The sequence below is a fragment of the Osmerus eperlanus genome, chromosome 9 (genome assembly GCF_963692335.1).
Source record: "Osmerus eperlanus chromosome 9, fOsmEpe2.1, whole genome shotgun sequence".
In the NCBI taxonomy this organism is placed as follows: domain Eukaryota; kingdom Metazoa; phylum Chordata; class Actinopteri; order Osmeriformes; family Osmeridae; genus Osmerus; species Osmerus eperlanus.
In genome coordinates this window covers 14,691,979-14,704,937 of record NC_085026.1, presented here as the reverse complement: position 1 = coordinate 14,704,937, position 12,959 = coordinate 14,691,979, and the positions used below count along the sequence as shown (strand labels likewise).

The 12,959-nt window shown below is 46.5% G+C and overlaps 2 protein-coding genes across 6 annotated transcripts in view; one reads left to right on the top strand and one right to left on the bottom strand.

Moving 5' to 3' along the window:
• Nucleotides 1–8,236, bottom strand: part of ralgapa1 (Ral GTPase activating protein catalytic subunit alpha 1) — a 46,029-nt gene extending 37,793 nt beyond the window's left edge. The window contains exons 1-12 of one of the 2 annotated variants that reach the window (XM_062468685.1): nucleotides 7,849–8,236; nucleotides 4,778–4,888; nucleotides 4,427–4,476; nucleotides 3,793–3,850; nucleotides 2,869–2,912; nucleotides 2,345–2,522; nucleotides 2,062–2,177; nucleotides 1,607–1,745; nucleotides 1,085–1,293; nucleotides 615–872; nucleotides 231–407; nucleotides 45–116 (exon numbers count right to left, since the gene is read on the bottom strand). In XM_062468685.1, coding sequence (XP_062324669.1) covers nucleotides 45–116; nucleotides 231–407; nucleotides 615–872; nucleotides 1,085–1,293; nucleotides 1,607–1,745; nucleotides 2,062–2,177; nucleotides 2,345–2,522; nucleotides 2,869–2,912; nucleotides 3,793–3,850; nucleotides 4,427–4,476; nucleotides 4,778–4,888; nucleotides 7,849–7,954 — 1,518 coding nt within the window. In that variant the 5' untranslated portion in view covers nucleotides 7,955–8,236. The remainder of the gene's footprint in view (nucleotides 1–44; nucleotides 117–230; nucleotides 408–614; nucleotides 873–1,084; nucleotides 1,294–1,606; nucleotides 1,746–2,061; nucleotides 2,178–2,344; nucleotides 2,523–2,868; nucleotides 2,913–3,792; nucleotides 3,851–4,426; nucleotides 4,477–4,777; nucleotides 4,889–7,848) is intronic. The other variant, XM_062468686.1, reaches the window with a different exon arrangement.
• A 593-nt stretch (nucleotides 8,237–8,829) lies between these two features.
• brms1la (BRMS1 like transcriptional repressor a) lies at nucleotides 8,830–12,959 on the top strand. Of its 4 annotated transcripts, none has more exons than XM_062468727.1 (9): nucleotides 8,830–8,846; nucleotides 9,150–9,321; nucleotides 9,445–9,535; nucleotides 9,750–9,877; nucleotides 10,187–10,266; nucleotides 10,597–10,783; nucleotides 10,971–11,035; nucleotides 11,347–11,476; nucleotides 11,682–12,959. In XM_062468727.1, the coding sequence occupies exons 2-9, from the start codon at nucleotides 9,183–9,185 to the stop codon at nucleotides 12,002–12,004; spliced, it is 1,143 nt and encodes a 380-aa protein (XP_062324711.1). In that variant the 5' UTR covers nucleotides 8,830–8,846; nucleotides 9,150–9,182; the 3' UTR covers nucleotides 12,005–12,959. The 4 variants fall into 4 exon arrangements, with proteins under 4 accessions (XP_062324711.1, XP_062324709.1, XP_062324712.1 ...); XM_062468725.1 differs by lacking the exon at nucleotides 8,830–8,846 and adding an exon at nucleotides 8,853–8,992; XM_062468728.1 differs by lacking the exon at nucleotides 8,830–8,846 and adding an exon at nucleotides 11,106–11,142 and having other exon boundaries at nucleotides 8,853–9,321; nucleotides 11,682–11,942.

The window sequence follows — 12,959 nt, the reverse complement described above, 5'->3', positions numbered from 1 at the left end:
ACTGTGTGTGTGTGTGTGTGTGTGTCGGTGTTTGTTAACTGTACCTGTAGAGTTGGTTGGACTCCAGCATGAACACTGTACTCCAACAGTTCGTTGTCGATCATTTTATTCACACCCTGATGAGACAGAGACCACTTTAGATTTCAAGACTATTTGTGTGCCAGTGCGTACGCACGCACACACACGCACACACGCACACACACACACACACACACCCTGCCATCCTTCACCTCCTCCTCCTTCTCCTGCGGCCCCCCCGGCTCCTGGCTGTTCCTCCCGGACGTGGGATTTAGGCCCTCCTCTGGCTCCCTCATGAAGACTGGCTTGTCCTCCTGGGCGATCCACTCCTGGTACACCCTCACCACTTTCCTCATGGCCGCGGCCTCACACATGGGCAGCAGGAACGCCTAGGTGGGGAGAGCACCCACACACAGCTCATTACCTGGATGTGAATGTGTGTGTGTACGTGCCTAAACAACTGCTAACCTCCGTGTGTGTTTCCCTATGCGTGTTTCCTGTGTGCATTACCAGTCTTTGTCACCTATGTGTGTTTCCGTATGTTAAACCGCGTGTGTATGTATGTTGCCCGTGTGTGACCCGTCCGTGAGCGCTACCTGTCTGAAGATCTCCGTGATGAAGTTGACGTTGGTCCTGGAGCAGCAGAGCACCCGGCGGACCACCTCCATGTCGGTGAGCTGCTCCTCGTCCATGCTGCACAGGCTGGACGAGCTGGGCTCCCTCTCCGTCAGGGTGCTGGTGTTGGAGTGGCTCTGCTCCCCCTCGCACGCCCCCACGCCCCCGTCCAGGCCGTCCGGCTGCCGGGGGCAACCGCCCCCGTCCTCCAGGCGCGCTGCCAGGCCTGCTGCGGCGCGCTGGAGGAGGGAGAGGGCACACACACGCGCGCGCGCGGAAAGACAGACACACAAACAGACAGACACACCGACCACCATTGATCACTACTTAACAGGCAAAAACAAACTTCGGAAAGAACCTCAAAAAGGAACCTTCTCCGAGACAAACCCCCCAGAGATCCCGTTGGTTCTTAAGCGTCCAGATTCCCGTCAGAACGTGGAACCTGGTTTACCTGGATGTTCTTGGGCACGTTCTCACCCTCCGTCCCGGGGATGTGGGTGGTGGTGTTGGAGCGGAGCTCCAGCCAGAAGGACACCAGCCAGCGGATGAATATCACCCTGGCCTGCAGGAAGCTGTCCTTGGTGGAGTACACCATCTCGCTGCTCTCCTGTTCCCGGCGCACCACGCAGTAGTACGGCTTCGCCCGCATGGGGGGCACCTCTGGAGGATGCCAACACATAACTGGGTTTAGCTCAGTGGTTAAGCATTTGACTGCAGATTTATAGATTGTGGGTTTGAATCCCCTCTGTGGAAAAACGAGTCAGCTAAATGAATACATTTTATTACACTGAAACACCAGGATCTACCACAGCAGTGTCTTGTATTAGTGCAGTGCCAAAGTTTGGGGACAAGGCCAGCTCCTTATGTATGGTCAGAGGATCAACAGGTCAGTTATCTGTGTCTTGTGTGACGTCTGGTTTCTATTCTACTCTACTCTATTTCAACTTATTCCATTCGTCTCTACTCTCCTTACCCAGGATGGGCTGGTAGAGGCTGGTCTCCTTGGAGAAGTTGGGGAAGATGTGAGGAAGGTAGAACTTCTTGAAGTTTCCAAACAGGAAGGCAAAACCTTTCTCATGGTTCTCCTTGCAACGCCACTCCAGACTCTTTGCCTATGGGAAAACACACACACACACACAGCTATAACCTACTATACACACACACACATATATATATGTGCTGCAGTGTTGTGTGTGTGCATTCATCTGCAAAAGCACCTTAAAAGCAAAATGCCATTCAGAGTTATTCTTAAGCACTGCTGAGTGTAAGCTACCAATTATGCGATAGGCATGCAGCCAGCCAGCCAGCCAATCAGCCAAGCATCCCACCAGCCAGCCAATCAGATAGAGAGACAGGTAGGTAGCAGTAATGGCCCAAGACTGCGTCCAGGCCAGACATGTTAGCCGTGTTAGTAGAAAGCACGGTTACCTGCGTTACCATGTATTTGAGCAGAGCCTCCAGAAAGTAGCCAGTCAGGTCTTCTTGGTTCTTGTCACCTGACTGGGGAGCAACCAATGGGCTGATTTCCTCTGGGGTCACTTGCGCTAGGGGAGGAACAGAGAAGGAGGCCAGTAAGAAAAAGAGAGAAAAAAACTACTAAGTACTAAGAATCAGCACCATAAAGCACCATTAAGCATTTCCAGGTATAGTACATTTGTCTGAAAATGTGTGTAAATGAGTGCCAGGTAGTGTGTGTATAAGTGCCACCTACTCTCCAGCAGACTGAGGGGGGGGTTGACCAGGTTGTCCAGGGTGCGGGGGCCGAGTTCTGACAGGGGGGAGGGGAAGCCGGGGACGAGGCAGGCAAACATACACAGCTGCTCTCTCAGGGCGTTCCCCTGCAGGGCCTGCATCCAGAGGAGGAACAGACGCACCCCCTCCCGTCGGATCTGGAGAGGGGAGGAGAGAAGAGAGAGGAGGTGAGGAGAAGGGAGGAGAGAAGAGTAGGTGAGGAGAAGGGAGGAGAGAAGAGGTGAGGAGAGCAGTGGAGAGGAGAGAGGAGGTGAGGAGAGAAGAGGGGAGGTGAGGAGAAGGGAGGAGAGAAGAGAGGAGGTGAGGAGAAGGGAGGAGAGAAGAGGTGAGGTGAGGTGAGGAGAGCGGTGGAGAGGAGGGAAGATGGAGGAGGTGAGAAGAAAAGGAGAGGGGTGTGGAGGAAAGGGGAGAGGAGACAAAATGACAAGTGATAGAACCTTAAAAGTAGCTGTCCCATTCAAAGGTAACCAAGGCGAGACATACCTTCAGGGAGTTCCCAGTGTGTAACAGCTTCTTCAGGATCAACCCTGTGATGAAAGAGAGAGGAAGACATCTCATTGGCCCATCCACCCACAGTGTACAGCCGTGGCCAAAAGTATTGGGAGCGTCATACATTTTGTGTTTGCAAAGCTTGCTGGGCCTTGGCATAAAATGACTGCTAAAATAATTTCAGTAAGTCATATCATCAACACAGGGGAAAGTGTGAACTAGTTCTAGCCACTATACTTCACTATAATTCTGATTTGATTTTAAGAGCAGATTGACTGCTGTAAAAGAGGGGACTATTTGCATATTTTTGCCCCCAAAAAGCTATATAAGTCTATAGAAACATGTGATAACATTTTCCTCAAATAGTGAACCAGCAAACTTTGCCAAACACAACATTTGTCATTGCCAAAACTTATGGCCACGACTGTATGTGTGCTAGCACATGGACTGTATGCATAATGGTGTCTGAGGTCTCGGTCCGTCCTGGGCCTCCTGTAACCTAGGACCTTGGCACCCTCGGTTTCTCTGGGTGGTCTGTGTAGCCAGCTGCACACAAGACTCAGCACAGTGGCAAAGGAGACCACCTCTGTACATTTACATTTAGTCATTTACCCCGAGGCAAGTAGGGTGAAGTGCCTTGCCCAAGGACACAATGTCATTGGCCATGGCCGGGAATCGATCCGACAACCTTCTGATTAAGAGCCCAATTCCCTAACCGCTCAGCCATCTGACCCACCTCAGTAAATAGATAGATATATATACTGTATGTGTGTGTGCATACACGAACAGAACTGAATATATACAACTATCTTTACTCAATGCTCTAAAAACACTATTACTGTTTCTGTCTGTGGGGGAGGGGAGGTGTGCGTGTGGTTCATGTACACGACCCGACAGGACACCACAGAGGAGCTTTACCTATGCTGTGGAACTGCCATCGTCCCTGTATCCTCTCTGGCAGCAGCTGCAGGATTTTCTGTCAACGGAACGTTAAATAGACGAGTCACCAACCACAAGGACAATGTCTGTTTTCACCCCAAACTTGACTGGCAGTTAAACTACCCTGGCAGTTACCTCTGCCAGGGTGGGGGGGGGGGTGGGGTGGGGTGGGGGGTCAGGCAAGGTTAGGTTTTGATCTTCCATATCATGACTTCAGATCTCAGGCCTTCAGGCTTCAGTGGTCAAGGCATTAGTCAAGCCTTAACACCGAGGTCACACCACGCCTCCATCTAAACAGACTAAAAGCTTAACTATTCAACACTCTACTGGCCCTGAGTAGGTAGAAAAACACTGATTTTTATTGTTTAACCTTTTAGCCATGTACCCATAGCATATCATCACAAGGATTGTCTTTCAGACATAGATTAGTCTTTCCTATACAGGCCTAATAATAATAATAATAATATGTTTTGGTTTGACTCATTGGTTTGAGTCTACGGCTATGTTTGATCTGTGTTTATGGGGAACTTTCCTTTGTGTTTCTGTAGTTGTAATCTGTTTATTCACAGGCTTTCCTATCAAGACAACTTCCTACAGGAAGTAAAAGCTTTACCTCAAAAATGAAAAGGATGGCGTCCAGTTCTTCCCTTTGTGATTTGTGACCTGCAACAGAGAAGTGGTAAAGGGAAGTAGACATACATTTACATCTACATTTACATTTAGTCATTTAGCAGACGCTCTTATCCAGAGCGACTGACAGTAAGTACAGGGACATTCCCCCCGAGGCAAGTAGGATGAAGTGCCTTGCCCAAAGACACAACGTCATTTTGCACGGCCGGGAATCGAACTGGAAACCTTCAGATTACTAGCACGATTCCCTAACCGCTCACCCACCCGAGTCCCAAGTTACAGTTAAAAGGCCGATTCCTCGCTCCTCTCTAGTGTCGTATCCCAGGCATCTCACCTTTTTGTTTGAGGCTGACTTCGATGGTGACAAAGTTCTCAAAGAACACATAGTAGATGTGGGAGTAGTACTGGTCAAAGAAGTGTTTCAGGTCACACGGCTCAGCATTCTCTGAAGAGGAGAGAAAGAGGATTTTTGAGAGGAGTGCAATAAGTCATTGAGCCCCAGTTAAGCACTGAAGTGCTCAGGGCTGTCCTACACACACCTAACCCCACTTATCCTTTACCTAGAGGGTCTCGCATTACTAGCTCAGGTCTAAGAAGTATTTGCTAATTGCAGTGGAGGAGCTGGGCACACGAAGATCTGACTGTGGTGCTAAACCCAAACATGAATAGCCTAGTGGCACTCAAGCAGCACGGACAGTATCCCAATTTCACCTATTTATTTGGGCCATGTAACCAAACATGCTAATGTTTTGGCCTCGTCAGCCTTCATCAGAGCATTAACGTATAGCAGTGTCATGTGATCTAGCTACTTCACAGCGACTGAATCACCTGTAACAGGGAGGATCAGTTACTCAAAATATCCAACTTCTTAAGTCTTCTTAAAGAGACAGTGAATGGTAAAGGTCACAAGGTGTAAATCAGCAAAATCACAGACCATCATGAAGGTATAATGGTTAAATTTGTTGACTGAATATTAGTGCCACCTCATTAAGTATTTACTTATATTAGGAGAAGCTGACACTTATCTAATAATAACATTGTGTTTTTGAGTACAGACCCAATTGACAGCCTACTCGGTCCCACCCCTAAACCACAGTGGCATTCAATTTGTATAGAAATTCTTTTTTTTTCTTCTCTCAATCATTTCATTCACTCCTCTGAGAGCGCAACGACCAAACTGAGTGATTTTGTGAAAGGTTATGTCTCAGAGAGACTTCTCAAAGCCCAGAACAGACCGTCTCTCATTCTGTTATTGTCAGCCCATCCCAAGCACAGTGGAAGACAGGCCGGCTGTCTGCAGAGACAACCCAGCAGTCACTGCCGTTCCAAAATAGAACCCAACAACACAGACAAGTCTCCATATCTGATAGTGTGGAGATAGAACAGGCACCCACATGCACTGAGACCCACATAAACACACACAGGCTCCAGAATAGAGAGTTAGAAGAGATAACGGCCGCAGACGGACCTGTTTTTATTCTGTCAGGTCTCACAACGTGGATGTTCTGCAGCTTCGAGTTACGGCCACACTGTGCAGAAAAACATTCACTTTTGCACATTTGTTTGGCTTCTCTCTTCCAGACACACACATGCATGCATGCACACACATACACAGCGTTCTGTTCTTTGGCATGTTGGCAGGGCCCTCGTAAGGCCTGGCAGTGCAGCTGAGGCCCTCGGTACCAGGCTGTAACTCAGCTCCGACAGTTATCCACAACATTGCATGCTCTGCTCCTAAAACTCATCCCTCCCTCTATCTCACACACACACACACACACACACACACAATACCGTGAGCCCTGTGCCATGCCAAACACGTTACTAGCTACTAGATCGCTAACCGTCCTGGAACACAGGACAAGGAGTCTTCAGCCGGATATACTAAAACGGCTGTGTTTGTGCAAAAGCTTGTGGTGGTGGGGGGGGGGGGGGGGCGACTCAGAAACTTGTCTCAGTTTGGAAAAAGGTCATTAGGCTGTAACTGTCCCACATATCTATTGTTTAGGACTGAAGGGCAGCCTGTCGATGCCATTCAGTTAAGTTGGCTGGGAAACTGGGTAGTGGTCTGGTGGTTTAACAGTAACATATTCCCCCTGGCTGGAATGTGTGATCCCTATCGGGCCCTGACACACTCCCTTAGGATTACAATGCAGAGTCACACCCATCCTCTCCACGTACATGCACGCGCGCACACCCACTAAATACACTTTTCTCACAAGTCACACTACACTCCACCTCAAAATATGTGCCACAACATGATATCATGAGTACACCATAGTACTGATTTCAGCATGTTTCTGGAACGTCTTGTCATCTTGCAACACAGTTTAACAAATTTGTTTGTGAGGGAAGCTGTTAGCTGTCGCAAGCTTGTTGTTCTTTTTTGGGGGGTATGTGAGAGGCGTGGTGGGAAGGCACACATACAGATTCACACCAACATAAACACACTCTGACCACAATGGCTTGATGCTGTGTGAAGCCAGACCAGTAGCAATGTTGAAAGACAATAGAACAGGAACTGCTCTGATGCTGGTAGGACAATAGAGGAAATAGGTTCCTAAAGTGGAGCACAGCAAGGATGTTCTCACTCTCTGGGCACCACTTGTCTTTTTCCTTTCCATGTCCCATGGGGTACCATGCTCACACACTGGTCTTTATCAGAATCATGCAAGACCTTCACAGGCCACAGGCCACAGGCCACACTATGGGAGTTAGCATAGCTATAAGGAGGATGGCCCCGTGGTTTTCAGTGTAGCTGAGGGTTTGCCATCATAATAAGTCACTCCAGAGAGAAGTCTAGGCATTCATAATGTAAACAGCCCAGGACCAGCGGGAATCGGGCTGTTCTGGTCTGGCTTTCCAGACAATGCCCAGAGGAAGGTTGTTCCCAGGGCCCCACAACTCAGCGCTCAAGGCCCTTCACTAATATTTATCATGAACCTAGAGATAAGTAGCCTACCTGTTTGGAATCGAAGCTGCGACCCCCGTTATCCCATCCGCAAAGGTGGACCGCAGTTGCCACATTTAAAACAATATATAAAATGGAACCAAGACTGGCTGTCATGGCTTATACAAACATTATAGTTTAATAACAGCAATACCAACTTACTATTAATTGCACAGTGCATAGAATTATTTGACTCTATATTTGTGTGCAGCCAACAGACAGGGCTAGCAGCTTCAAAGATCCGCATCAACAGTCCCGAGATTCCCTCGGTTAGCGACAGCTACATTAGTCCAATTGGTTTTATTTCATAAAGTGAACAGGTAGAAGCAAAATATATAACTTCACAACCAGAACCCTGCCCACACAGTGCACCGCTAACACAAAACGATCGTACCTCTAATCTGATACTAGCTTGCTTGCTAACTGAACAAGCATTCAAATATGTTATTGCGACTTACCGATTACTATTCGCAGGTGTTTCAGACGAGTCAGCACGTCCTTTTTTGGATCCAACACTTTCTGTGTAGATTTTTTGACGTCTCCATGAGTCTTTTTAGAGAACATTCCGACAGCAAAAGACGCAAGAATTCGCAATAAGGAGCGAGTCCCAGTACTGGTTAATCTTCAAAAGATGGATAACCACGACAGAGCTTTAGGTACGTTATCATTTGATATGCATCGACCTAACAGCCCTTAAGTGTTACACGAAGTAAATAAATTGATGGGCAAGTTTGGGAGGTATGCATTTTGCTGATACGGTTATGTAAAATAATGCAACCCTCCCCATCAAGCAACCTAAACACCTCTCCCCAAAACACGGGAGGCTAGCCTACTAGCTCGATCCAAACATGGCGGAGGAGTTAGTGAAAACATGGTTAATGGAATGCAGAGCTATTCACCAGTTAAACCTTTATTTACATTTCATTTGACAGATTTTAAGGAAAATGTTCAGTATGGTATGTATATATATTACTTAACAGATTCAGAGATTGATCTGGCCGAGTCTTGACCTCACAACTTCCTCTTCATAGGATTTACTTGACAACGTTTAATACATTTTGGTTACTCTTTATTGCAGATTATTTCAAAAGGTTATGTTCCAAATAGAAAAAACAGCCACAACACGAAACTCAATATCTGACGAAAAAACAACAGGGCAAAGCATGGCCCACCCACAAGTGAAATATGTAAATACATTTAAAATGCAAATACATTTCTTATCTTCAACTTTTCATTAAAATCCATTCAGTCGCATGTCTGGCTTTGATTTTCAAGGTCTAATTAGGTATCCTTAGGGAATGTAAACATTCCACAAAACCAATGTTTGGGAAATGTAGTTAGATCCTCCCTTTTTTACTGGTATGTTCACAATGGGTTTTTTTTGTTTAAGACTACAATTCCCAAGATCCTACACTACGTCACCTCCGCGCAAGTGAACTGCATTTGTTTTTAGCTGGTAGGAGCTCGCTTGGCTATCGACAGCTGTCATCAATCTAGAAGAATATAATTTATTCATTAATTGTGTAGTACTTTACTATAATGCATTTTTTATAGACACGGCTACCGGCCAAATCCCGTTATATTCATAACGATTAACGTTAGGTAGGTATCTAGTTCGCTTAGCTAACGTAGAAGACTAGTACTAGCAAGCAAAGTTAGCACTAGCTAGCATAGCTAGGCTAGTTAGCTTTCTTTTAATTCAGGCGGTTCTCACTGTAGTTGGTCAATTAGCACATTTGTGTCTGCTTTTGTTGGACAGGATACATATTTTATCTCTGGCTAAGCCAACAAAATGCCTGTAAATTCTCGAGAAAAGAACAAGGATAGTAACCACGAGGAGATGGAGGTGGACTATCCCGAGCAGGAAGGCAGCAGTTCGGACGAGGACGACTCGGAGAGCACGTCCGTGTCGGAGGATGGAGACAGTTCAGGTGGATGTTTGACTTGTGACAGAATAACAAATGTGATTTACCCGTATGATCATTGCCACGATTTACCTTGAATTTGTCTATCTCTGATTTACGCTCTCTCTCTCTGTCGATCATGCTCCACAGAGATGGATGATGAAGACTGTGAGAGAAGGAGAATGGAATGTCTCGACGAGATGACCAACTTGGAGAAACAGTTTACTGACCTGAAAGACCAGTATGTTTGATAAATTCAAACGAATTTAAAATTATTCACGGATAGATTTCATGTTGGTCCCAGCACGTGTTTGTGTTCACTGGTATAATGTGGTCTCACCAGCCTCTCAAAAGCCGTTTGAGCCATCAAATGACAGACAAACCTGTGATGTGCTGTCTAGACTTGGTCAGATTATGCTTGATTACCAATAATCACGCTATGGTGTCTTGTCCAGTCTATACAAGGAGCGCCTGAGCCAGGTGGATGCCAAGCTGCAGGAGGTGATGTCAGGGAAGGCCTCTGAGTATCTCGACCCTCTGGCCAGCTTGCAGGAGAACATGCAGATCAGGACCAAAGTGGCAGGTAACGCTTCTTTGTTTTTTTGAAATCCGCTGTGAACTAGCAAGACTATGAACCCCAAGTTGCTCCCGATGGGCAGGCCGGCGCCTTGCATGGTAGCTCGCTGCCGTCGGTATGTGTGATTGAGAGTATGAATGGGTGAATGAGAGGCAAACATTGTAAAGCGCTTTGAGTACCGCTAAGGTAGAAAAGCGCTATATAAATGCAGTCCATTTACATACCAAGGGTAAGCTTCCCCCGAGGTGGGTCGATGGTGAGATAGCAGGTGTGGGTGGACTGAACAGTGTGTGTCTCTTTTCGCCTCTGCCTCAGGGATCTACAGGGAGCTCTGTCAGGAGTCTGTGAAGAACAAGTACGAGTGTGAGATCCAAGCAGCCTGCCAGCACTGGGAGGTGAGACACTATTTTCACTCACTGGCAATAAAAAAAGGGGGTTGGCCTCACTGCTAAACTGACAAACTGGGTTTAACTCTGACCAGACCTCACCAGTACTCTCCTTGCCCACATAATACTCTGATATCCCTATCTGATATCAAATTGTTGTTTGCAGTCGTACTTTGCTGAGCCTGGTGCATTGTCCTCTGTACCTCCCATGTTCTCTTCCTTCTCTGTCTCTTTCTATATTTTACAACTTTTCTCCATTAATTCTCCTTATTTTATCCCCTCCTGCCCCCTATCCTATCCCGTGTCACCTGACTCCCTGTCCGATCTCGTGGGTTCCAGAGTGAGAAGCTGCTGCTCTTTGACACAGTTCAGAGTGAGCTTGAGGAGAAGATCAGGCGCCTGGAGGAAGACAGGCACAGCATAGACATCACCTCAGAGCTCTGGAACGACGAGCTGCAGTCTCGGAGGAGCAAAAAGAAGGATCCCTTTAGTCCAGACAAGAAGAAGAAGCCTGTGGCGGTGTCTGATATCCTTTTTTTTGTAAAGAAACACTTCACTGATCCACTAGCTGCTGCCTTTTTTGGCTGCAGGCCTTTCCAGTCTGTCTGTTTCTTCCAAGAGACTCAAATAGCTAGTTTTCAGTCTAGTAATATTCTGTCTGTGAAAATGGTCTGTTGTCCAGAACACGTTAATATTTCCTTAATTCTGTGTACGACCATATATCGTCTATATGCTGCAGGACTTGGACATCCTGGAGGACTGGACAGCCATCAGAAAGGTGTGTGTGCGTGCGTGTAGATGTGCTGAAGTTGCTACTATTACTATAACAGTGTTTTTTTGTTTTGCAGGCAGTGGCAACTCTGGGTCCTCACAGAGGTAAAGAAGGTGAGGCCCAGACTTTACAGGCAACCACAGAGCTGTTTCTCCGCTTGTCAGGACAGACAGTTTGTCGTTTCTCTGTCTCATTTATGTCTGACATTTTAACCTTAAATCTGGTCACCGCTTTATGCTTTTTGAGCCAACAAATGCAAATGACCTACTTTGCTCACTCCACACAAGCCAAACGTAACCATTGTACCTGTGTTCCAGCCCCCACTAATAAGAATGAGAAGCTCCAGCACAGTGCCCGCTCTGAGGAGGGGCGGTTGTTCTACGATGGAGAATGGTATGGCCGTGGTCAGAATATCTGCATTGACAAAAAGGATGAATACCCAACCAGGTGAGACTAAATCTCTGCCCTTCCTGTCTAGTTAATCCTCGGTCTGTTGTCTGTGATGGAGAGAAATTATGTCACAAATCTACTTCATCAGCGAGACTTTTAGCCAGTTACAGAGATGTCATATTGACTCTGTCCTCTCTACCGCGTTCCTTTTTTCCTCTGGCTCCATCCTCACTTTTCCTTCCCCTCTATCATCCATCCACAGTGCCATCATCACTACCATCAACCACGACGAGGTGTGGTTCAAGCGCCTGGATGGCAGCAAATCAAAGCTGTATATCTCCCAGCTGCAGAAAGGCAAATACACTATCAAGCACTCCTGAAACACGCCAGCAGTACACACACGCATTCCGGAACACTCCACGGAACTCTGCTAAAACCGACAGACGCATCATAGAACCCACACGTGAACCCCCTGATGAATCAGAAGGACAGGTTGATGGGAGGCCCAGACCACAGTTCTTCTCCCTGGGAAGCACAGCTTCTCCTCTCCCCTGTCTGGATCTTTGGGACCTGGAGGCACCATGACCCTCTGGAGCTACCTGCTCACCACTGCCAGTTTGATGTTTCCCGTGGACTCTTCACAGAGTGTGTTTACAGACATTTCGTGTTTATAAACTATTTCTACTTTTGTTATGTCATTTTCTTAATGCCTACAGGATGGCGTTCTTCGGACATTATGGCATCTACTCTTGTCTACTCTCTCCTATGTGAGCTTTATTGACATGTTGCATTTGTGCTATCACCAGTAGACTGATGCTGGACAGATGATATATGAATCGTTACATAAAAAAAAAAAATTACTATGACAGAGCCATATGTACATGTATGCCATTTATATGGCACAATCTCCACAGGTTGGCCTTAACAGTGGTGGGACAGTGTGAGACAGAAGAAGCATTAAAGACCTATCCCGTGTCGTCCTCTCGACCACCCAGGTCTCCCAGCAAGCCCCTGATACGGAAGCTCATGAGCGGGATGGACTAAAACCTCTCAGTATCAGGCTGGTTTATTACAGATCTGTGTGTCAGTCTAAAGAGCCTAGCTGTATTACAATTACAGGTTCTCTTTTCAGTTAACATGACAGTCCTCTTATCTTCCAATGCAGTATTCATATTATCTCAAACTTCCTCTGTTCACCTTCCTGCCTCCCTTTCTATGTGTAAAAACTTTCTAACCAGGTGTTGGACATGGTTTCATTGTCTTACTGCTCAAACCTGTTCAACTTCCTCAAAATATCTACGCGTAATGTCAGCATTCCCTCTCATCTTATTTCAGAAGCGCAATGGGGAGAAAGCTTTTACCCATATGTTATATGAAATACCTACAGTATAGAGTTTTTGATGTCAGTGTTGATGTAGGGGGAAATGAAAAACAATTACTTTGTAAATTTGAATCAAGTACGCTTTTGTCACAAACTTTTTTAAACGTAATAAATGTTACGTCTTTTAATAAACGTGTTTTATGTAACACAGTGGTCGTA